Source organism: Corylus avellana, chromosome ca7 (genome assembly GCF_901000735.1).
Source record: "Corylus avellana chromosome ca7, CavTom2PMs-1.0".
Lineage (NCBI taxonomy): Eukaryota > Viridiplantae > Streptophyta > Magnoliopsida > Fagales > Betulaceae > Corylus > Corylus avellana.
The window spans coordinates 14,834,280-14,860,485 of NC_081547.1; the positions used below are offsets into that span (position 1 = coordinate 14,834,280).

The window sequence follows — 26,206 nt, forward strand, 5'->3', positions numbered from 1 at the left end:
AAACGTTTAAAATGTGGAGAGAGGTAGAGAGAGCGAGGGAGGGATACAGCGAGAGAAGGGAATTATAATGTTGCTAATAGAATCCAATTATCAGTTTCGGGTTTAGCAAACCTAATATTTGGCATTAAATGAAGGGGACTTCAAAGCTGTGAATGTACAAAGGAAGCATGAAAAGTGGAAGAAAGGGAAGAGAAACAATATGAGAGACGATAGTGAGGAAGGGAAATCGAGTGTGGTTATTGTTGAGAAAAATAAGAGGCAGGGTTAATTTTCATAATCACCCCACACACCATATTATTATTTATAAAGAAGAGTTACACAATTTAGCTCAAACTCCTCAACTAATAACACAAACTTAACCCTGTCTAAGGCAATAGATAGCGCGTTCTTTATCCTAATCTAACACTCCCCCTCAAGTTGGAGAACATATGTCATATAATCCCAACTTTGAACAAATAAATGTAACTTGTCCAGGACCTAGAGCTTTGATGAAAAAAATTGCCAATTGATCTTTTGTTTTCACATACGGAAGGACTTTCTCTTTATTAGTCAATTTATCATGAACAAAGTGTCAATCTACTTCTATATGCTTTGTATGTTCATGGAAACCTGGATTCGTGACTATATGGATGGCTGCTTGATTATCACAAAATAGTTTCAGGGGTGTTTCCAATTTAAAAACACTTTTCCTGAAGAAAATTTCTGAACCATATAAGTTCACAAGATGTATAGGACATAGCTTGATATTCTGCTTCAGCACTACATCTCGCAACAGCGGCTTGTCTCTTGCCATTCCAAGTCACCAAATTTCCTCCAAGGAATGTGCAATAGCCCATGGTAGATCTTCTGTCTAATGGTGAACCAACCCAATCTGCATATGTATAACCTTTAATACACAAATGACCATGATCCTAATACAAAAGTCCCTCTTCCTGGTCATCCTTTCAAATACTCAAGAATCTGTAGCATGGCGACCCAATTGGGCATTCGCGGTTTCTTAAGAAATTGACTTACTACACATACTGCAAAAAAAGATGTTGGGCCAAGTAATAGTAAGGTAATTCAACTTTAGTCCTTGTCTTCTATAACTGCCTGGATCATCTAACAATTCCCCATGATTATTTGTCAATTTCTGATTTGGATCCGTTGAAGTACTAGTAGGCTTGGACCCCAGTAACGTCGAATCCTTTAGAAGATCCAATGTATACTTTCTTTGAAAAAGACTTATATTGTCAGCTGACCGAGCCACCTCAATGCCTAGAAAATATTTAGGCGTGCCTATGTCTCTAATGTGGCACTTAGTACTCAAAAAATACTTCACATTCTTAATTCCCCGATTGTCATTGCCGGTCACAATAATGTCATCAACATATATTACTAGCAAAACATACATGCTACCAGAATGAATATAGAAAACTGAATGATCTGTGACATCTACTCATGCCAAACTTGAGTAATGCCTAAAAACTTTCCAAATCATGCTCTAGGTGCTTATTTCAACCCATAAATGGCCCTTTTCAGCTTACAGGCCTTGTCAGGCTCCCTCTAAGCAACAAAACCAAAGGTTGCTCCATGTACACGTCTTCAAAAAGATCACCATGTAGAAAGGCAGTCTTCACATCAAGCTAATATAAAGACCAATGAAATGAGACCGCTAGAGCTATAAGTACCCACACTGAAGCAATTTTAGCAACTCAAGAGTATATTTCAGCATAATCCACTCCATAAGTTTGTGTGTAGCCCTTGGCAACAAGACAGGCTTTCAAACAACCAATGGTGCCATATAATCAATATTTAATAGTATAACCCAACGACAACCCACAAGCTTCGTATCATAAGGTAAGGGGACAAGATCTTATGTCTCATTACAATGTTTTTTTTTATAAGTAATGTTGCATATCAAAAGTGAGAAGGTGCGCAACCCTAGTACACAAGAAGTATATAAGAGAACGCTAAAAAAAGAAAAATTAAAACTAAAAAAAATTAAAAATCAAAAAAAGCTCAAAGAAGCCCTAGACCCGCAAATCAGTCCTGCCTTTACCCCGACTATAGCCACTGCCTCTAGCATCAAAATTAATGGAGCATTCCAAATTTTTAAGCTCAAAGACAGTGTAAGGCAGTCATAGGAAGATGTCAAGTGGGGCCCATGTCTCATTGCAATGTAAGGCAATCATTTCATCATCCATAGCCTTTCTCCATCCATCATGAGATAAAGCATCTTTTAAGACACATAGGAAGATGTGAAGTGGAGACTGGAGAGTGGTAATAAAACAGGAATACAGAACAGATAAAGCATGATAAGAAACATAGTTAGAAAAGGGATGATATGTGTCATAGGATCATGAATCTTTTTGTAAAGCAATAGGTAACTCAGGCCAGGCATGAACTGAACGGTCTATCTTTGACGTCGTGTATATACCTAGAGTTGAGGTCGAGGAACAGATGGAGAAGCGAAAACCGGAAGTGGAATAGGAATATCAGGAAATAGGACTAAGACTTAAAAAATGTGACATCAGCATACACAAAATACCATGGTAAGAGCAGACTATAACACTGATAGCCCTTCTGAGTACGAGAATAACCTAAAAAGATACATTTGTATGCACAAGGTTCAAGCTTATCTATGTGAGAACTCATATTATGAACATAGCAAACAGATCCAAATGCTCATGGATATAAAGGGAAAGGACTTCTATCTGGAAACAAGATTTGATGTGGTGATTTTCCATCAAGAAGAGAAGTAGGAGTCTGATTAATTAAATAAGAAGCGGTTAAAACCGCATCACTCCAGAAGGACCACAAAAGTCATGAGTCTACTAAAGTATTGGTTGTTACCTTATGGACAAATAATGTAGAATGTACTTACTTTGGCAGTGCTTAGTAACTTTTTCACTCTAATTATATTGGATATCTGCTATACAATTATAATAATACTACTCTAAAGCATTTGCAGTAAAAAAAAAAAGCATAATCTAATAAGACAACACCATTTCTATACATATACCATTTTACTATACTACTAATAGATAAAGAAGCTCAGGTAACACTTATGTTCTTTATGAGTTGCATATATGTTCTTTATCATTCATTATCATTCATGGGACACCCTCCACTGTCCAGTTAGCATTCATTAATCAGAAGCTCAAAAACCATTGTAGAAACTTTAAGGTCCCAATGGCATCAGCTCTTTGCATCTTTCATAATTATATTTTCTATGTATTAGTCCAATCGAGGCTGTATTGTGGTTTACTCTGATGCTTTAGAATGGAAGCATAAGGATCTTCAAGGACAACTACATATTATTAGAGTCTATTTTTCAGAGAACTATTTTTCCCTCCTGCGTTCAAACGTGCAAAAAAAAAAAACAAAAACAAAACTTCAAGGCATGTGTCCTCCCATGTCCCCAGGGAATTTGGGTCATATTCCTCAACAAATCCAATGCTCATCCATAAATCTTCCCCTGTCAGTTCACAGGGCTAAATTATGAAAGTGTCCTAAAAAAGGAGGGCCTCAACTTTATTTCTCCAGATCATTAAACTGAACTTTTGTCCATGCTTTTCAAGTAAAGAGAAATGCAATTTATTACCACTTTAGCTGATCCCTAATTCTGGGAAAATTCTTGATTTTCTCGGTGCATCACTGAAAAATTTCGAAGGCTCACTTTCTCTCAGAGAGAGAATTATAGCTAATCATATTTTGTTCGAATTCTGCTCATCTTGTTATAATATGTCCTTCCTTCTGCTGTTGTCTGGTTTTTGGGGTTTTCTAGGTATTCCTTGCTCTTGCTTGTGAGCTTTCCACTTTCAATTCAAAGGAAATCTTTGTACCCTTACCTCCCTTTAACTAAGTTCCTTCATCTCAATAACAGCACAAAGATAGCAATTTGTGTAAAAGAAATTCACATTCCATTTTCGATTTCCACATTTTATATCCAGCTGCATACAGTTGGTCAACAACTGCTGCAAGTTCAAATTTCCAATGAGCCATTTACTGCCAAAAGTGCATCAATGTAGCCAATGGTGGAGGAATAACATCCATATTTATCATTTATGTAAAGTAAATAAATTTCATTAAAAACCAATTGGAGCACCCAAATACACAGAAAGTATACAAGAGAAACACCTAAACAAAAAAGAAAAGAAAATCATTTATGTAAACTCAAATTATAACATGTCAAAATCAAAGTTCTATAAAAACCTAAGACTAATTCAGAACAACAGAGAAGATTACCAATATATACTCTTAAAAGTTCTTAAAACAAACTTGAAAGACTAATTCAGTCTAAAAGAAGTGTCATCATATTCCCATGCTTATTCCAAAACTTTGATGCACATAACCTTATATTAGGACGTGAAAAATGCAATCAAGTCTCAATTTAGAGAAAACTATTATGGAGACAGAATTTTTTCTTTTTTTAAAAAAAAAAAAAAAGGTATATCGACTCTCAGAAACAGGTTTAAGTTCACACTGTTTGACAGCTTGATCGTCACTCAGATTTAATGAGTCAGAAAACAATCTTCCCATCTTCCAACAGACCAGCAACAAGAAAAGGGTACCGAATATCAAGGAGATTTCTTAAGCCATTGATCAAAGAAAACAAGTTTGAAAAATATCTTTTTCTATAAGAGGAAAAACTTCTTACTGTTTCAGGATCCCATATTCTAACAACATTCTTGTTAGTGGCGATTAACTTTGGTTGTTCAGAATTCAGAGTACGATGCCACTTGATGTCCAATATCGGGCTGTCATTCCTATAGAACAATGACAGGGTTTTCAAGAAATTAGTTTCAAGCAAAGAAATATCCAGCACATTGGAATACAAACACAATAACCATGCTAAGCAAGTAGACTCACAAGAGATTCTTAACTCGCATAGGATAAGATGAACGCAAATCATAGATCAGCACCTGCATACTCGATGTGTAGATTAAATTCAGAACTTCAAAATGGGGATGATATCACACCAATGAAGAGTCAATTTAATATCAAGTATAAAAACCACTTAGTAAACAACTATTTGAAAATTAATAGAAGCGCGAACTTGGTAGCAACAACAAAGAGAACTGTTTTCAACTTGTAAGATTGGACATTACCCTGAGATATTGCAAGAAGGGGCTTTCAGGAAACGACGGAGAAGAAAAACTGATGACACTGCCTCTCATCATAATCATCCTAGCCTTACCAAATTGGGCCAAGTCTCACAGTCCCCATTCCATTGTCCCATCCTAAATTAAGTCACATGTTCAAAATATTTCCTGGCCTGAATTAAATAATAATAACACCCAAGGAAATCCTCAGTAATGTCCCTATACAACCTTTGTTTAGTAGTTCTTTAGACTATCTTCTTCATCTATTTTTCATTGCTCCGTCTTCCAAAGGACAACACTTTTGTTTTACATTAGCAACATACGCAAGTCAGTTGACATGTCGCATTACTATACTTCTCAACCTCTCTAGTAAGAGGTTTACCTTAAGTCACTAATACCTAGTGGTCAAATTTTCATAGACTTGTGGTGCAACAAGGAAAATTAGAGTGTAAATATGATTTCCATACACAAAGACTGTGTTGCCCCCTCTAGTGACATAGAGGAACGTTTCCACCAAAAACATTCACTAGTGATTAGTCTATGACTCCTCTTGTAATTGCTGTCAACAATCCCCCTTCGGCGAGGGTCTTCTTCAACGGGGGTTTCTCAACCCGACTTCCTCTGCTGCAGATCGTTGCTGTTTGGTTGAGCCGGGTTTAAGTTGTTCCCAGATATTGCCGGCTGATCAGTCTCCTCCAGCAGATTGCGTAGTGATGGATAATAGGGAGGATGGCCCTGGCTTCATCGTCAGCTAGTTGTGAGGGATGATGGGAAGCATGGAGATTTTCCTTCCCCTCTAGGTATTTTTCCACCCGGCACTCCCTTGGATTGGGCTCTTTATTGTGTTGAGGATATTTGTTCGGTAGTGGGGCTTTTGTGTGAGGGGAATGAGGATAAGACTGGCTCTCCTGGCAGCCATTGAAGAAGACCACTGTCGAGAGGGTAAGGGTGCTTGCTCCAGAGGTAGAAGAGAGCTTCTAAACTTAGAATGCTCCATTAACTATGAAACTACAGGCGCATCCTTAAGGCATGGGAAAGGCAAGGCTCACGTTTTTTAATGTTGAGCGCTTCATGTGGGTTTTAGGTTTGAGGGTTTTTGGTGTTTTGTAGGTTTTTGATACTTCGCGGGTTTTTCTTTTGCTCACTCTAGTAAGCTGCTTTCCTTTGTATATTGTCGGTGTACCTAAGGGCGCCTTACACTTTTTATAAAAGTTTTCCATTACTTATCAAAAAAATAAAAAATAAAACTTAACCCAATGCCTCCAGTATTGGTTCAGATCTTATACAGTACACAATCTATGCAGTAAATGATGTTTGACAAAATGAATGATATAATCAATTTGGATGAGATCTTATATAGTTAAATGATATCGTACCTTTCCTGTGCTGCTTCCTACAGCCAATTGTAGACCCCCATCTCCATCAAACTCCAATGAAGTGACCTCCTAGAAATGCAGCAGGTATGGTAAGAGACTGTTTTCAGGAAAAAATTAAGCAAGCATGTACCTATCCATCCACAGGGAACCTATTAGGAAACCTTGTGGATCTCTCACTTCAAATGGAGAAAGAGCAATAATAGTCTCTTTTTTCTTTATTTCGACGCAATACAAAAGGGAATTGGGTAAGGGGAGAAACAGCACTATCAAAGCTGAATAGAAGAAGATAGTTTATAAGCGAGATTCACAAAGCTACCCCATCCAAGCAATTACTGACTAGAAGAGGACCCGTGGTACTTATAAACTCATCCATCTCCCGCTCCTTGGCCGATGTGGGACAAGCCCCATTTTTTTCTAAGCAATACCAAGGGAATTGGGTAAGGAGAGAAACGGTACTATTGGTGCTTAGAAAGTGGGTAAGAGCAATAATATTCTTACTACCCGATATTCCATCCTCCAAAAGCATAAGAGGAAAATTTTCCATAAATGTTATGATATGCTCCACAAGAAAAAAGGATAAAATAAGTAGAAAGGAAGCCCACAGCTGACCCCATGTAACCCCCCACAAGTGATCTGGAGTTCGATAAATAAATGATACAACTAAAAATAGCATCTCACCGTAAGGACCTGCTATCCACACCAAGGATGTAGTACCCATCCTTAAAATTTAATACAACAAACTGGAGTCCACAATATTTGACTCCTAATTAATGATTTTCATTATCACGTTCAAGACATGAGAAGTCTTCCCCATATTTTTTAAAAAGACTAACAATCTACTTTACCGAAACTAATCTCTGCATCTGAAAATTAGAGGCAGGAGATCTACCTGGTCAATATCACCAGTGGGTGCAACAGCATCAAGTCTACCCACTGAAGATCTCATTCTCATGTCAAAACATTCTACAGCTCCATCCTCACCGCCACATGCAACTAGGCCATGGAGCTTGCTGAAATTGTAAAATTCAACCACCACACACTTGAACAAGAGCAAATGGACAAATGTATGCTAACGAATAAAGAAGACAAAGTAGGATAAAAAGTAAAACAGGATCCATGAATAACCTTCGAGAAACCACATTTATTGCTGGTGATTGTGTAGTAAGGGAGGACAGGAATCGTCCCTGAAAAGATGTATAAAATAATTTGACAAACCCTGATAATAAAGCAGGTGTACGAATTCAACATGTAAAAGCAAGTTCAATTACAAGAGATATATATAACAGAAACAAGTATACCATACATGTAACCGTGGACTCTATGACCTAATGGAAGCTAATGGCTATGCAATGATTTTAAAGCATGTCACGGATTCCATGCCAGCATCATTGTTAGTAAAGATGGAATTATATTAACACCATGGTACATCATTTGCCACCCTATGGTTTCAAAAGTATCACTTCCTCCTCTTCAATATTTGTTCCATTCTACTTTCCCTTTTAAGTTAGGCGATTACAAACATGAAACACCATAAATTTGTGAATAGAGTGGGCGTGGAAAACTAAAGAATATAAATGGCATAACAGCTCACAAGAACTCTTCACAGGAATGCATCAGGGGTCAAACAAAGGGAGAGAGAGAGAGCAGAGCTCAAATATACTTCACATGAGAAGACACACAACTTTGCCACCAAACAATAGAACAAGAAATACAAGAGTTTGATTCATTTGACCCCTTTTTTTCCTATGCTTTGAAGCTGTTTTGGGGTTAAAGATTAATTTGCCAAAGTCACAGATTGTTCCAATTAGTGAGGTGGAAGATATAGATAGGTTGGCAAGTATTTTTGGATGTAGGGTGGCAGGGTTACCTATGAAGTACGTAGGTCCTCCATTGGGGGCGCCTTACAAGTGCACCACCATATGGAATGGTATTGTCGAGACAATGGAAAGGAGGTTGACGTTGATTAAAAACACTTTGTCTAACCCACCTACTTATTATTTGTCATTATTCCCTATTCCTTTGGGTGTGGCAATAGGTTAAGAGAAACTCCGAAGAGATTTCTTATGGGGCAGTCTCAATGAGGAGTTTAAGTTCCATCAAGTGAAGTGGTCACAAATATGCTCTCCCATGCAATTTGGTGGTTTGGGAATTCAGAATTTTAGTAAATTTAATCAAGCTCTATTGGGTAAATGGTTATGACACTTTGCTATGGAAAAAGAAGCATATTGGCGTTTGCTTGTAAATATGGGTGCATGAATGGAGGTTGGTATACTAAGGCAATTGGAGTGTGTAAACATATTAGGAGAGGATGGGGAGTTTTCTCGAGATCTCTTAGATTTGAAGAGATCATTCTCATATTAGATTCTGGAATAGTATTTGGTGTGGAGATCAGTCTTTGAAGGAAGTCTTCCCGGAATTATTTCGTATTGCAAGACATAAGGAGGCATGGTTTAAGGATAATATGCAGATTTCTGATGGTGTTATTCAATGGAATGAACTTTTGTTACGAGTGGCCCAAGATTTGAAGGTAGAGTGATGATGGCTTTTTTTGGGATGTTGTATGCTCTCCGACAACGGATAGAGGGGAGGATTGTATATGGTGGACTCATTGAAAGCAGAAGAAATTTGAGGTGTGGTCGTTTTTTCAAGTGCTTTCTACTTCAAGGACGTCTACATTGGGGGTTTCTTCCTTTCCGTAAAGGAGTATATGGAGAGTTAAAGTTCCACTGAGAGTGAGCTTCTTTGTGTGGATGGCAACTCTCGGTAAAATTCTGACTTTGGATAATCTGTGTAAGAGAATAATTAGTGGTGGAATGGTGTTACATGTGTAAGAAAAGCGGTGAATTTGTCAATCATCTCCTTCTTCATAGCGAAGTGGCACGAGCCTTATGGAGTGATACTTACTCACTTTGACACAAATAGGTCATGCCTAGAAGTGTGTTCAATTTGTTAACGTGTTGGCAAGGTCAAAGAGGTCATCGTTCAATTATGGATGTGTGGAGAATAGCCCCACTATGTTTAATGTGGACTATTTAGAAAGAGCATAATGCACGATGTTTTGAAGATCATGAGAAGATGCCTGACATGCTCAAAAACATGTTGGTCAAGACCCTACTCAATTGGGCGGGGACTTTTAATGTTTCCCAGTTTTCTACTTTGCCTCAATTTGTAGATTTTTTGTTCTTTTCGCCTCTCCCTCTATGCTTCTCAATGAAAAAAAAATAAAAATAAAAAATAAAAGGATTTATTCCACAGAGGAGCTTGAATAGTCGCAAGCAATACTTGGGCTGGCAGAATATAGCGAAGGTGGGCAGCAAGGATTCATCGTCATTCCGAAGGGCCAAGAAGAAGGGTGGAGCAACTCTGTTGTCGAGATGAGAAACGTAGTAACCTTTTTTGTGTAGTGTGATGGCAATGGAAGCAGGGTTATGTTTTCCCATGAGGTGTATGGTGGTCCTTAGTTAAATGGTGTGTGGCCCTATGCCGTTACCTGAGAAGAATGATCTAATGGTGGATCATGGACGAAGGTCGTACGTTGAAGCTTTGATTAGGAAGGGGCAGTCTCAGGAATTTGCTTCTTCATGCAAGGGTAAAGTGGGTAATTCAAAGGTTCAAACGTTGAAAGGTAATGAAGGTTATGCTAGGAGGGAGGTGTGGGCATTACACGGAAATCACGACGTTCAAAATGGATAATAGCTTGAAGATCCCTTTGTCCGTTTCAAGTGGAGTCTTTGAATTACGATCCTTGAAGAATCTGTTGGTTTCTCTTTAATAGGGAAGTGGATAAGTATTTGGAAAGATTAGAGGTGGGTCTGGCTTTAATTGGGCACGGGAATGTTGAAGGCCCTATGAAGGGATTGTCTAATGAGCCAAAGTCTAACTCGGTAGAAAAGCCTTGGATGTTTCAACCGAAGGCAATAGAAAAATAATTTGGGCACCTCAATTTTCTAGGTCGAATGAGTCAAATATTGTTCGGAGTAGGTCCTTTGGAGAGGTGGGCTTGAGTTATTATCAACTCGGAGGGCATAAGGAGATGAAGCCCACTCCTAAAGGGGGAGATCAAAATAATCCGTCCAAGGGTTTGGGTGTTCACACTTCAAGTGTGGAGGCCCAACCCTCTAAGATAAGTATGGAAGCCCAACAATCCTCTAAGCTAAGCGATAATGGGTCAAGCCTAAGCAAGGTTGTTGTGTACCGTCTCTGGGTTCAACTCAAGCTCGTAGTCAAGTGGATAATTAAGGAGGGCACAACAAGTTCTTGGGCAGTTCGAGCAAGAGTATGAAGCCGATGTTTCTCTACAACCTCATAGCCATCTCCTGCGACAGAGTGTCTTGATGGAGTTTTGGGGCGTTTATCAAGCCTCATTGATTGAGATGCGTAACGAGAGTCTCCTTCGACTTCCCACCCGACGATAGTAGTTGTTACCGAAACTCTTGGGTATTATGTAGACAAAGCTTGAGGAAACACAGACCAAAATTGAGGGTGTGAGTCAGCGGGAAGTCGGGTTCTCAGAACTAGGTATTTCTTGTTCTGATGTTGGAGTACGGAATGGTACTGCATGGTCTACGATGTGGATGAATGGGTCTCATGAAGTTGGTGTGCCCCCACAAAGTTCCATGGTAGAGAGGGCCATTCATCGCAGGTGATAGATAAGGAGGGTGTTTATAAGGTTCTAAAATGGGCCTTTGACTTTAGAGAAGGGGAAGGTTGCATTCTTTGGAATGTTTATTTGGAACCTCCCTTGCTCCTTTGGAATATGGTGTGGAGGAAGGTAGCAAAGAGGTTCAAGAATTCCATGTGGTATGGGCAACATCCTTAGAAGGAGTTGAGGGTCGAATAAGTTTGTTTTCCTCTAGTGTGGGTGATAAAACTTCTTCTATGGCAGTTCTGCCTTACCCGGGAGAGGAGTTGAAGGAAAATGAGCCTTTGGTTGTCAATACCCTTGCTGTAATTAAAGAACATGAGTTGCCTGAATAAGTGTCTTCAAATTGGGTGGTCTAGAGTGAAAAATTTATGTCATGTGGTGGGGTTGTCTTGTGAAAGGTTTGAGGGTCAGATGATGGCTGTGCTTACTGTGATTGAAGAATCAACACCATAATGGTTTGGCTAGCACTCCAAATTTATTTTCTAAGTTAGCTAACAGAGGAAACCGGGAACTAAAGAGATTGGTTTATTCCATCAATTATGACCTAAAGGGAGGTCACTCTAGTAAAGTTAAAGGAAAGGGGAGGGGTCCGAATCGTTCCTAATGAAAACTAAAATTCTATCCTGGAATGCGACAGAGCTGAATAAGAGGGATAAAAGGTTGAGGATTATAGGTCTTTGTAGAGATTGGAAGGCGGATATTGTTTGTTTACAAGTGGGAACTTCATGTGATCCAATAATCGTGATTGGGAAGAACAGTTTCCAAATGTTTCTAAGATTACTCCCTAGACTCTTGTCGGATCACCTCCCTTTGGTGCTTGATTGTGGTGTTTTGGGTAGGAGTAGCCAGTATTTTAAGTTTGAGGTTATGTGGCTGAAGTCAGAGGGCTTTAAGATTGAATCTAGCCTAATGGTGAAGACTCTAGACTCAAGATCAAGTCTTGCCTTCATCATGGTGGAGAGAGGGGGGGGACGGGGGGGAGAAGAGCTCAAATATACTTCACATGAGAAGCCTACACCATCTTCGCCACTAAACAATAGAACAAGGAATACGGAAAGAGAGTGATTCATTTGGCCCATTTTTTAATATAGATAGGTAGATACATAGATAGATAGATAGATAGATGGATATGGATGAATTTAGTAAATTTAAAACACATTCTAAACTTGTAAATTAGATATAAGATTGAAGCTAGCCTAATGTTGAAAACTCTAGAATCAGGATCAAGTCTTGCCTTCATCATGGCGGAGTAGGATTTCAGGGTAGCTGCCTAGGAGAACGGCTACCCCAACATTTGAAAGTGATGATTTCACCACTAAATTTTTAAATGTGAAACATTTAGTAGTCAATAGCCCTTGGTGCAACATTATTATGTACATACATTGTTGTTGCAACTGATTATCTGTTGCAAATCAAAAGACGAGGAAGGTGATTTCTATCAAACATCTACAATGCAAAGAAGGTTCCAAAAGGGCAACAAATACTAAAACCAGTGATTCAAAACTAATATCATGACATATAGTTAAGCCCATCACCTGTTGTAAATTAATTCTGTAAAGATCTGGAGAAGAAGCAGCACAAAACAAGTCACAAGACCAGCAATCATAAGCAATATCCCTTCCCATCCTGTTCCACATAAATACAGATGCAAAAGCTCATCAAATCATGAGGTCCAATTAAAAAGTTGTTGCACACGGTCAAGGTCAAAGAAAGTGACCTGTAAACAAATCCAAGTGCAACTTTCAGCACATATATTCAAGGTAAGAAAGTTCAATTAGGGAAGTCTTGATGAAGTACTAAGAAGCATCAATATTAAATGGCATACAGATATGATATCATAGCACTACCTCAATACACCAATTTTAATTGGATGCTATACATAATGAGGACACAATAATAAATAAATAAATATACAAAAAAAAGTAAAAATTATCATATCATATCAAAAGCTTCGAGTGGTCAGACTTGTTTTCCATGGTCTTAATTTTGTGGTTTCTGGTTTATGGGTCAACTTGGAGATGAGTGAGTTCTTTCAGTAGGCGAGGTGATGAGAGTTTTGCAACTGGCAGACATTTTCAGCTGCAAGGGGGTTTTTTGGCTCCGTATATCTAGGCTGCCACTACATTCCTCTTTCAAGGCCCAATGTGTGTGGGATGTGATCGATGAGAAGATGAAGAGGAGCTTAGCAAGCTAGAAATGATTTTACTTCAAAAGATGGAAGAATTACTTTGATAAATTGTATATGGTCCAGCCTTCCTAACCATTTGCTTTATGTTCATGATACCTATATTAATGGTCAAGAGGTTGAAAAAGTTGATAGTGGGCCTGATCACAGAGTAAGTTGTTACTAGAGGTTGAGTCATTAAACTAGGATTTTTAAGGGTTGATGAGGCATGAACAGATCAATTCATGAGGGTGGCTGTGGTTTTAATATTGATAGTAAACGCGAAAGACAAAGGAAGAAAGAAAGAATACAAGTAATTACGGAATTTAAGTTTTTATTATTTAAAGAGGCTAGACCTAGAAAGCTCTTACTATATATATATAGACAAAAGTACTTGTTCAACATTCATAATCTACGGTGGAATCCATGAGTGAACCCCGCCTCACAAATTTTCAAAATGCCAAATTTTTTTTTAAGTAATGAAACCTTTATTAGAAATACGAAAAGCCTTGTGTTAGTATACACAAAAGTTCCCTTCAAAAATACAAATGAATATTCAAAGCACCAAAAAATCAACAAAGAAAGAATATACCTATTGTCAAAAGCACTGAAGACATCAACCATCTTTTTTTTTTTTTTTTGATAAGTAATAAATTTATATTAAAAGCGAAGAGGGGCGCAACCCATATACACGGGAAGTATAAAAGAGAGCGCCTAAGAGGGAGAGAAATGAAAGAGGAAATCAGAGAAGCTAATAACTAAAGAAGCTAGCCAAGCGGCTGTCCACGAGTAAAGAGTAAAGAAGAAAAGATGAGTCAGTTCCTCTATAGTCCTAGTAGAATTCTCAAAACATCTAGCATTTCTTTCAATCCATATACACCACATAAGACAGAGGAATCATCTTCCACACTACCGCACTTCTAGCACGACCTCCCGACCACCAACAATAGAACAAGTCCCTTACTCTACAAGGCATAACCCATAACCCAAGTCCCGACCTACCGCACTTCTAGCACGACCTCCCGACCACCAACATCAACCATCTTCCAAACAATACTCAATGAACTCCAAATAAAAGACAAAGGACCTTAATGCTATCACCAATGAACAATGAAGCGCAAGATGATGGACATCATTGAACTCTTACAATCTTCAAAATTTAGCGCATTGCATTCCCTCCAAATACACAACAATAAGCACAACAATAAGCACATGGAAACCATCCTCTAGACTTCTATATTAAGGTGGCTTCCAAACTAACATCTACAACTAGCCAACAACTCCACCATGCTTTGGGGCATGGACACACTCTATCGCAAAAGGACGGAAAACCGAAACCCACAATGTCTCTAGCCACCTCGCAATAGAGCAAAAGGTGATCAATGGATTTTCCGCTCTTCTTACACCTACAAAACCAATCCATCACAATAGCATGCTTCTTTCTCAGGTTGTCCAAAGTCAATATCTTTCCTAGTGTAACCGTCCCAACAAAGAACGTCACTCTTGTAGGAGTTATTTCTCCAAATGCTCTTCCAAGGACAGAGAGAGCCAACAGGGGACGAAGCACATGCCTCCCACTAGAAACCTCTAAACACCTCACAATAAGAACAAACATCAAGCTTGCCACTAAAGTTTAGCTTTTGCTTCAAATGACCAGGCCATTCGCCAACAGGAATATAAGAATAAGATGAAAAAGCAACTCAACATACTCGAATTGCTAATCATGGAAGTTACTGTAAAATCTAAGATTTCAACAACATACTCTAATTGCTAATCATGTGGTAATATGTTATTGAAACTGCTGAAGTGTTGCGCCAAGGGGTAATTCTAAGAATTAGGGCCAAACTGAATTCTGACATGGTTCCACGAAGGGGTGTAGCATTATTGATGCCATACATGCTAGTATTAGATGCTCGATTTTTGTATCTTCGGGGATAAAAGGTTAGAGCACTAGCACCAGCTTCCCTTAGATTTTCTTTAAATATAGAGAACCAAACTGCTTTTTGCTTCCCTATTCAAAAACGCTCCACAATAGTTTCCCTTATCATTTCCCTATACCATTTAAATATTCTTTAAATTAAATGCTAGGTCAAAGAGAGAGGAAAGAGAAACCATTTAAATATTGTTTCAAATAAATGCTAGAGGAAAGAGAGAGAAAAGAGAGAGCCTTTTTATATTAAAATAATGTTAAGGGAACCAAATCTAGAGTAGCACTTTTGCTTCCCTTGGTATTCCCTTGGTTTAGGGAACACCAAGAGAGTCTGTTTCAGGTGATTTTTTAAGAGTTTTCCCGACATTTAGGGAAGGAAATAGAATTTAGGAAAGTTGTTGCTAGTGCTCTTATATTGAGTAGGAATTGACTTCACTATTGTCCACTTTCAACTTACACAAAATAAACTAAACAGAATTTTCATTGTCAAAAACTAATGTCTGATTCTTTTTTTTTTTTTTTTCAGGTAATCAAGCAAATATCATTAAAAAGCATGAGGCGCCCTAAATATACAGGAAGTACATACAAGGAACACCAAAAAAATAAACACAGAAAAATCCAAAAAAGACGAAACACCAAGACGCCCACAAAAGAAACCCTAAACCCGCAAAGAACTAATGTCTGATTCTACATGGGATCTGTTAGAATATTAATTAGATGATTGCATCAATCACTACCTATCAACTTAAGAGTATAGGATAAGTAGTGATTTAACAAAACTTATGGTACTGTTTGTGAAAGAATGATGTGGGATTCCACCCAAGATATTCTTGAAAATTGTAGCTGTGAATCTTCCAAAATGCTCAGATAAGAGAACATAAAAGGATCTTTATCCTCTACCATCAAAAAAAAGTCATGAAACAACTCCTCCAACACAAGGTCCCCATACCACATCACGCCAAAAACAAACTCTTCTACCATCCCTCCCCAACCAAATCTATCGGTTCTCCATAGACTACAACCATGTGGCCTTCTTACCAAGTCTGTAGTTCATAGAACCTAAGCTTTCGTGATAGTTTCGGCCAATAACCAGCCTGCAAAAGGTCTCCTTCCTCATCATAACACCATAACCATTTACACCTCAGTGCCTAATTAGTGGAACTTGGTTTTTCTCACCCCCATCTCCCCATTTAATGATAGAAGAGCACACATTATTCCAAACCAAGAGATGAAACTTAAATTCTTCATCAACCCACCCAATAGAACATTTCATTGCAACTTCTGCAAGGCATATGACATTAGTAGGAACATTGAAGCACGCCAATAAGTAATTTGGCGAACTTGATCAACTGCTCAATACATATTCAATACCCAACTTAAATATAAATGTCTAATATATGTTTAAAAAAAAAAACAATACAAAGAATACAATGTCTATGCATTAAAAGAAATGTTAGTAAGGTAGAAAAAGGAAACCTTGGAATCCGCAAACTATAATGTTTTCCATATTTGGCATGTAGATAAACAGTGCGATCAGCACATAAAAATGCAAGCTTTGAATAGTCATCAGCCAGAACCTATGAGCCACAAAACATTTATTCAATCATATTTTCAAAAATGTAAAAATTGTGAAAGAGAACACAGAACATTAAGCATAGGCTGAAATGCATTATGATTTAGGAAGAGAAACCCATAACATTTCAAAGGGCATTGCAGTCCACATATGGAGGGCCACACCCGGGGACATAAGATTGAACATGGGTCAAATTCCAGAAACCAGGAAAAAAAAAAGCATCAAAGAATTCTATGTAGTTAGAGACATATTGAATGGAGCTTTTAGTGACTCCCTTATGTAGAATAATGGCCAAGATGTTGAAATTGTACCCAGCCAACTCCACAACAGGCCACCTAGGTAAAATAGGATGAATCCCCATGATTCAGAGTTCAGACAAGTAACTCAACTCCCTTTCTAAAGGAACTTTGCCTACTTGTGTTTAAGACACTTGCATATATATACACACACACACACAGACCTAATACAAAATATATCTGCTACTTCAAAAGAAAATACATATATTAAATAGAATTTCAAGGGTATGTTTGTTAATGAAAATATATTAAATAACACCTGAATTTCAAGGGTATGTTTATTAATGTATTTTGAGGAGTTTTTTCTGTTTTTGGTTTGAAAAAGTATTCTAATGTAACATAAGGGTTAAAACAGTTTTTGCATTTTGATGAGTGTTTGTGTTTTGAGTTGTTTGTTAATGTCTATGAAGTATTAGGTCACTTGGCCCTGGTGCCTCATGAAGCATCACACCTAAGGTTCAACCCCTCTTAAATGCAAACAATTTCTTTGGGCCATGTCCTTGGGCGAAAGCCCAAGCCTTACCTGACCCGTGTAGAGGGGGCGCTTTGATAATATCCCGAAAATCTAGTTGGCGAAGCCCAGATACCCCAGTTATCAAAAAAAAAAGAGAGAGACTTGAGAGCAGAAAACAAATTCATTAACAAACATGGCCTCTTGTTTTCCTTCCACATGGACCAGTACTTTCTTGTATTAATGAAGAATATTTCTCATGTAATTACCATGTAAAGGCATAACTCTAAGAAACAGATTATTCAACATTTTTGACATACATCTAAGGAAGAGGAGGGGAGAAAGAGAGAAAGATGTCCTACGCCCCTAGTAGAATAGGGGATATTTGACAATATAGCCAATCACAAAAGGAGGTTAGGATCAGCACATGAAGAGTTATCCTGCTTCACATTAGCTTGAACAACAACTCATTAATATGCCTACATTTTTTAAAAGATTCCACAAGTAAAACATAGTTCTTGGAAATGTCCATAACCTACAACCATCATGGTCATTGGAAATATGTGCTTGTTCTCATGCTCTACAAGAAGCTCTAAGCAGCCGAAATCATCATTGAGTGACGCAAACATCGGCAAGTTTGCAGCAAAATAGCAAGCAAATGACAACCAATGGTGGACAATGATGTGGAGACACTTTAGAGGCAACTCATCATTAGATTTCAAATGAATAAATGCATAACTAAAAGTGTAGTTAAGCATGTGCCTTAACATACACAAGCATGCAAATCTATGGAATGAGAATTGGCCGGGTACATTTTAGTTTTTTTATTGGTAATTTTAGTAAACAAGATCAAGTCTGAGCTCATAGGGTCATCTCATAGACTGCAGAACCTATATATACACTTTTTTAAAATTGTTTTTCTTAGAGCTTTGCACTTTTGGAGGTGAAATATTGCTCTTTATTTTTATTATTGTACTTAAAATTAATTCTTTTAACGTGTACCCGGATTAGCTTAGAGAGAGAGAGAGAGAGAGGGAGGGAGAAATAAACAAGTGTTTGTAGAAAAAAAAAATAGTGGCCAGATTGACAATGTTTTTTGCTTTTTAGCAACAAAAAAAAAAAACAAACAAAAACAAAAACAGAACAAAAACAAAAGCATTAACAAACAACTCTAAACAAAAAAACACTCAGAACTACTTTCACATTTATGTCACATCAAAACACTTTTCTAACCCAACTTGAGTCTTAACTCAAATCAAGCCAAACTTAACATTTGAGCTTTTTTCCAGAAGCCAAGCTCAAGCTCAGTAAATAAGCTAAGTTTGGAGCTTGAGTTGAGCTCAAGCCCACTTGATATCATGTCAATCTGAGCCCAAGCAGCACAAGGCTCGACTTAACTTGTATACACCTGTGTCTGAGCCATCACTAAAGATTTCAAATGTCACTTATATGGCATTCTTAGGAATGAATATGTTGGTTAGTGCCTCGCAAAATACAATCTCTTGGTGAATGGGAGACTATAGAAAGCATGTAAAAGTACCTGAAAATCAATTATCTCTGAATCCAAATGCCTCTCAAACTTCAGTGACAATTCCCTAAGCTCATACACTTTGACTTGGGGTGGATATATACCTACATTCAATGTTGAATCACAATAAATGATACATATTGTGTAATTGTTGCTTTACTTGGTTTATTCCTTTTTTTTTTTTTTTTTTTTTTTTTTGAAAACAAAGTTATCTCATCATACAAGATCATAAGTATAAAAATGGGCTCCAAAAGAACCTGATGCTATAAGAAACTCCCCATCAGGAGTTGCCTTGATCTTGGTGGTTGCAGTTTCAAACCTCAAATCCTGTATCAAGTCCACCCTGTGCATGTAATCTAACAAATAAATGAAAAGGAGACAAGACATCAACAACATTAATGAACATTTTAATGAATCAACAAAACAAACTACAAAAAAAATTTTGTGTTTTATTTTTTGAGAAGTATTTTGTCGTTTTTTAAAATAATGTTGTAGTTTGTTTTGAAAAGTGTGTTGGTGGTAGGGCACATCTAAACTGCCCAAAAAAAAAATACTATGACAAATATAACATAAAGCAACATGAAAATTATAGGAAAAAAGCACAAGGATAAATTGGAGAAACAGAGAAAAGAGAAGGGTGCAGAGTGGTCACCTTTGTCCTTGCGAAGAGTTCGGAACTTCTTGGGGTCAAGCCAGGAGGCGAGAGAGCGGTTCTGGGATGCCACAGTGTACACCTTCACCCCAGAAGCAGAGGTCAACTTGAGGGTACCTCCTTGGTACGCCATCTCTTTTTGCTTGCTTTGCCAAAGAAGAGAAAGTGATGGATCTCAGAGAATGAAAAACTGCGAATTTTCAGCGAGAAAGACTGCCTTAGAACGAGATATAAGGGGGTGTAACCGAGCCAAGCTTGGGCGAGCTCTTAGAACGAGATATAAGGGGTGTAAACGAGCCGAGCTTGGGCGAGCTTGGCTCGTCCAGGCTCGGCTCGTTTACTTTGAGGCCAGGCTCGAGCTCGACACGAGCCTAGAAATGTTGCTCGAGCTCCGCTCGATAGGGTTGCAAACCCTGTTCGAGCTCAAGCTCGATTAATTTTGGGATGTATATGTACATGCATTTGGCAAAAATGATTCAATCCTAGAATTCAATATTATGTGAAAGACCAACACCCATCTGTTAGATACTTTTTCTGCTCTAATTTCATCAAACACAAACCATAATTCAGTAAAAAACAGAAACCCCAATACCTATCTATCCAAAAATATTTACACATTTTTCTGGGCAACCAAACAAACACATCAAACGGCAAAACCCCAAACCACCCACCACCCAAGAAGAAACGGAGAAAAAAAAAAACCCAAAAAGAAAAGAAAAACCCACAAATCTTATCACCTCCTCCGCCTCCGATCCACGGCGTACTGCGAGAGTGAAACGACCTCCGAGAGCGGCGTGGACAGCGGGGTTGGCAGCGGCAAGTTCCTGGAAACCGGGCACGAGCCGTTCAGCTTCAGCCAGGCGTCGAGGTGTGTGGTTGCTGCGGTGGTGGTGGTGGTGGTTGCTGTTGGGGGCACTGGGGGAGAGTGGTGGGAGCGGCAACAGAAATAGGAGGCGAGGAGGATGGTGGAGACAGAGAGGAGAGTCGAGTGAATGGAGAGATCAGAGACGATACATTCAGGTTAAATTTGGGTTCTCTAATTTGCAACCATTGGATTTGGAAAAATAATTAAATTTTAAATATTAACGGTTTGATTCGTTTTACCAAAAGCTTATCCTATGTGGCTGTCTCTACTTAGATCTGGTGTGCTTGTTCAATATGATCCATCGATTGTATATACGTTTTCAACATTTAATATTAATAGTCAGATTAGATCAAACAAGGCAAGCTTGCGGTGTCTCTATTACACCATATACATACTACTTAGTAAATGCTTGCTAGCTATCATCCATTAATAGCATCCAATGGCTATTAAATCATCAAAACATTTTGGATGGCGAAAATCAACCGACAAAGCGCACGCATTACAGAATTAATTCTGGAATATATGCACTTGAAATTAATCCTCTGTATGCGTCTGATAGTGAGACCAGTTCCATGCAAGCATAGTAGATGATCTAGACTGTTTATTAGGATCTTGACTTTCTTATTCAATTTAGAACGTCAGATTAATGAGCTTATTATGTCATGTGGCACACCATATAATTCTTTCAAATTGGTTTGCACTTACTTATATACCGTAGATCAAATTCAACGGTTTAAATTCAATTAAATTGGACGGCTATGATTAAATTCAATAAAAAATTCAAAATTTAGGAATTAGGAATAAAAATTGTGTTATGTAATATTATTTAGGGTCAGTTTGTTATTTCAATTTCAATAATTACGATTTTAAAAATTATGTTTTTTTCAATTCGTTTTTTTTTTCTTATTTTAGATTAAATATTTTTTAAATCACAACGTAAAACGCTTTATGTCACACATTCATACACACTAATCACCATTATCATATTACATATAATATTATTTAGTTAATATGTTAAAATGTTAATGCTTAACACGGGTCAAGTATATAATGTCAATATTAATATATATTCTATTTTATATGTAAACATTTATATACTTATATGATTGTATCATTATATGAGTCAATATTAATTTTTATATACTTATATTTTATGATCCCATAATCACGATTCATGACATATATATGATTTAAATTCAAATTGCTAAGTTTTTACTTACTACAAATTGTGATTATAATGTATAAATTATAAGAAACACATTAGTTACTTAATTATTAATCATTTAATTTTAATCTAATGGTAATGCTCAAACTCTAAGTTCTAAATTCCTCATAATATAATATGAGGAATTGCTTACGTAACAATTTGCAAGAAGTAAAAATTGTTAAGTTTTTACTTACTACAAATTATGATTATAATATATAAATTATAAGAAACACATTAATTACTTAATTATTAATTATTTAATTTTAATTTAATGATAATGCTGAAACTCTAAGTCCTAAATTCCACACAATCTAATAGTCATATATTCATACTTAAATTATATGATCATATTATCTCACAATATATATTAATACTATCTTAGATCTAAGATCATGTAACATATATATATATATACACATTTTTTAAGAATAAAGTATCTAATTATAATGCATTGATTAAATAAGACAATAACTTATGCAGATATACCATAAGATTATATAATGATTAATGATAATATCAAATATTTCTTAATATCAACTCGCTTGATTAAAACATGACTAAATTTTTTTTTTCTTTTTTTCTTTTTAAGCATTACCTACAATAAAGTGGATTGTCACAGTGGCATGACGATACAGCAGTATGCCATGAACCCATGCATTAACCTGATTAACAATATCATATGCCATACAGAGCTACATGCATCATCAATGATTCATCAGAGTTCATATATTTGCAGCGGAATATAAATAACATAAGACATAACGTAACACATCATAGCTGATTAATACATCTATGTGATTAAAACTTACATACAAAAGAATGGCTATACAAAAGTGTTACATGCGACACGAGCCATATACAAAATAATAAAGTCTAAGCATATACATGAATGCTCTACAAAAATGAGACTATCAACTAGTCCAAAAAAATAAACACCCAATGTATCCAGGCCTCAGACACCGTGGTAACATAGATACATAACCACAGGGTCATCTTCTATTGTCCCTATACCTGCATCAACAACAGCATCTGCACCATAGGAATCACCACCATCCATGATACAGGCGGAATTATGAGCCCGCCGTCTCCATAAAATAGAGACGCTCATCAGTATAAAACGTACTTGTTTTATCCAAAATAACAATTTAACTTTGTTCACACTCACAAGATACATAGTTCAACAATAAAACATAGGGAAGTCATCATGCAATGTCTAGCAATAACAGTATACATATATGTTTCGTCCCATTCCAGTCACATATGCATATTGATACGTCTAGTATAAAAACCATACAAAACCAATCATACAATCATATGCTATGCATGCTTATGCTCATGCTCATCATCTTGTGTCATTTTCATTGTGAGGCCAGCCCTGTAATAGGAGACTTGTCATCACTACCGGGAGCCGTCACCCCGTTTTTTTTTATACATATGAGGCCAGCCCTATGGTAGGAAACTTGTCATCACTACCGGGAGCCGTCACCCCGTTTTTCCTTTAAATATGAGGCCAGCTCTGCGATAGGAGACTTGTCATCACTACCGGGAGCCGTCACCCCGTTTCTCGTTATGAATGGGCCAGCTCAACGGTAGGAGACTTGTCATCATTGCTGGAGTTGAACCCCGTTTCCATTATGCATGGGCCAGCTTTACCGTACATGTGTGTGTGTGTGTGTGTGTATATATATATATATATAAGAAACTCCCCATCAGGAGTTGCCTTTATCTTGATGGTTACAGTTTTAAACCTCAAATCCAGTATCAAGTCCACCCTTTGCATGTAATCTAACAAATAAATAAAAAGGAGACGAGACATCAACAAAATTAATGAACATTTTAATGATTCAACAAAACAAATTACAAAATTTTTTTTGTGTTTTATTTTCTGAGAAGTGTTTTGTCGTTTTTTAAAATAATGTTGTAGTTTGTTTTGAAAAGTGTGTTGGTGGTAGGGCACATCTAAATTGCCAAAAAAAAAAAACTATGACAAATATAACATAAAGCAACATGAATATTATAGGGACAAAGCACAAGGATAAATTGGAGAAACAGAGAAAAGAGAAGGGTGTAGAGTAGTCACTTTTGTCCTTGCGAAGAGTTCAGAGCTTCTTGGGGTCAAGCCAGGAGGCGAGAGAGCGGTTCTAGGATGCCACAGTGTACACCTTCACTCCAGATGCAAAGGTCAACTTGAGGGTACCTTCTTGGTACGCCATCTCTTTTTGCTTGCTTTGCCAAAGAAGAGAAAGTGATGTATCTCAAAGAATGAAAAACTGAGAATTTTTAGAGAGAAAGACTGCCTTAGAACGAGATATAACTATCCCTCTTTTGAGAATCTGTCCCTGTTAAGAAATATTAATTAATAATTATAAAAGTTGTAAAATAATAAATGCATTCTGTACTAAACCTAATGTAAGAAAACAACTGTAAAATCCATAACTTCCAATGCATGGTTGAGGCACAGAGCTATAATCACATATTAAAAAGTAGACGAAGAATTATTATATAATATTCAAACCTATAGGACTATTGGACTAATGATATGTGTTACTGTAATTGGGGCGGAGGGAGGAGGATTCACAGTTAGCCACCAACTAGATTATTTCAGGTGTTATGAGAGAGATTAGGTCAAATGAAGGTAGAAGGAGAAGAAGAGAGGAAGACGACTCTTCATTTTTTACAAAAAGAAACCGTTTAAGTAAAGTGAAAACACTCCGTTTCAATAACGTTGAAAAGTAGGAGTGGGCACAGGTCAGATCAACCCGGGTTTTACCCATTTTCAGAATTCGGTCCTTACAAGGTGGGTATGGGTTTTGAATTTCGAAACCCATTTTTACAGAAACTAGTCTGCCAGAGATTAGGGCTTTGTAACTTTGTTTCCCATTTAAATTTTTTATATATACAATGTAACATGATAAAAATTAAAATGGGCATTTTTTTCATGTTAACCAAGTTCAATGTTTGCGCTTTTTCATGCTAAATCAGATTCAAGACATTTTATATATATATATATATATCAAATAAAACATCTAGCCTAAAAAATATCAAAAAATCTAACCTAAACTTAAATTATATCAAATAAAACATAAAGCTTAAATTTCAACTCATGTACTTAAAAATTCTAGCAGTAAAACAAATCCAACATGAACGACATTAAAACTTTAATATTCAGCGCACACAAACCTAAGAAGTTCGTCAGTTCAACATAACTTGATGGTCCAACCGTCCAGCACACACAAAACTTAAAAGATTACATAAAATTTAAACCAACAATCAAAAACAGTAACATAGAAGTTGCAAGCAGCAGCCATGAAGCAGAACGCCCAGCATAGGAACACCTTTAAGGCGTTAGCCTTCAACTAATCTTCTTCAAGTAAAATGCTCATGTTCTTGAAATTGATATCTACAAAGATAATGAACAAAAAAGAATTACAATCATAATTTAAATGGATAAATGGAACAAGTAAATAGTTTAATAAATTAATAAGTTAATGATAAAAGGCTTACCTGATTCGAGCCTATAACTATTAGCATCATCAATTATCTCTGAATCATAACCATTGTCAATGCCACTAACTATTGGTTTTGACCTTAACTAATTTTGTGAACATATCAATGCTTCAACGGCTCTTGGAGACAATGAACTTCGAAAAGGATCTAACACACGCCCTCTGGTGCTACAAGCAGACTCTGAAGCAACTGTAGTAATGGGTATGGCCAAAACATCTCTTGCTATTTGGGCAAGTATTGGAAATATAATTGAGTTAACCTTCCACCAATTTAAAATATCAAAAGTAGTACTCACTTTTTCAACAGCCTCCAGCAAATACTGATCTAGCTCCGATTTGTTTTCTACATCACTTTTAGAAGATAGGTACTTATGAAACTTGTTCATGAAGTGAAGTGAAAGGTTGTTGTTCTCACTTTCATCTATTGTCATTGATGAACATTTTGTCAATTCATTACAATGTTGGACTTGAGATGAACTCCCACCAATGGTGTTGTAGCTACCATATAAGTTGTTCGTGTGGTTCTTCAATTTAGTAATCATATGAGTTGCTTGATTATCATTGAGAGATTCTTTGAACCAAAAGTCTATTGAATCTAATTCGGTGCTTGGATTAAGCACAACTGCAACAAACAATATCATGTTAACATTATCAAGATCTCCCCAATACTTATTGTATTTTGTCTTCATTTTCTCTGCCATGACACTCAATACATAATCACTACTCTCACTAAATGCTTGTAAATGTGATTGAATGCCACAAATTTCTTGAAAGTACATATTAGATGTTACATACAAAGAGCCTGAAAGTCGCTTTGTTACATCATAGAAAAGTTCGAGAAACTTGAGAAAAACTTTAACATTGTCCCAATCATCAAAAGTAGGAGATTCCAAACCCCTTCTCCCTAGCCCTCCCTCAAACAACGT

The 26,206-nt window shown here is 37.0% G+C and overlaps 1 protein-coding gene across 3 annotated transcripts in view; it reads right to left on the minus strand.

Annotated features, from left to right (window-relative positions):
- Positions 1 to 20,701, minus strand: part of LOC132188814 (uncharacterized) — a 29,032-nt gene extending 8,331 nt beyond the window's left edge. Inside the window, exons 1-11 of one of the 3 annotated variants that reach the window (XM_059603369.1) lie at positions 20,440 to 20,701; positions 19,703 to 19,848; positions 19,308 to 19,406; positions 19,063 to 19,154; positions 16,679 to 16,779; positions 12,644 to 12,734; positions 7,589 to 7,647; positions 7,353 to 7,473; positions 6,464 to 6,532; positions 4,855 to 4,907; positions 4,643 to 4,751 (exon numbers count right to left, since the gene is read on the minus strand). In XM_059603369.1, the coding sequence (XP_059459352.1) occupies positions 4,643 to 4,751; positions 4,855 to 4,907; positions 6,464 to 6,532; positions 7,353 to 7,473; positions 7,589 to 7,647; positions 12,644 to 12,734; positions 16,679 to 16,779; positions 19,063 to 19,154; positions 19,308 to 19,406; positions 19,703 to 19,835 (927 nt within the window). In that variant the 5' untranslated portion in view covers positions 19,836 to 19,848; positions 20,440 to 20,701. Of the gene's footprint in view, positions 1 to 4,642; positions 4,752 to 4,854; positions 4,908 to 6,463; positions 6,533 to 7,352; positions 7,474 to 7,588; positions 7,648 to 12,643; positions 12,735 to 16,678; positions 16,780 to 19,062; positions 19,155 to 19,307; positions 19,407 to 19,702; positions 19,893 to 20,427 lie in introns of all 3 variants that reach the window. The other 2 variants (XM_059603367.1, XM_059603368.1) reach the window with 2 other exon arrangements.
- Between the last annotated feature and the right edge of the window lie 5,505 nt (positions 20,702 to 26,206).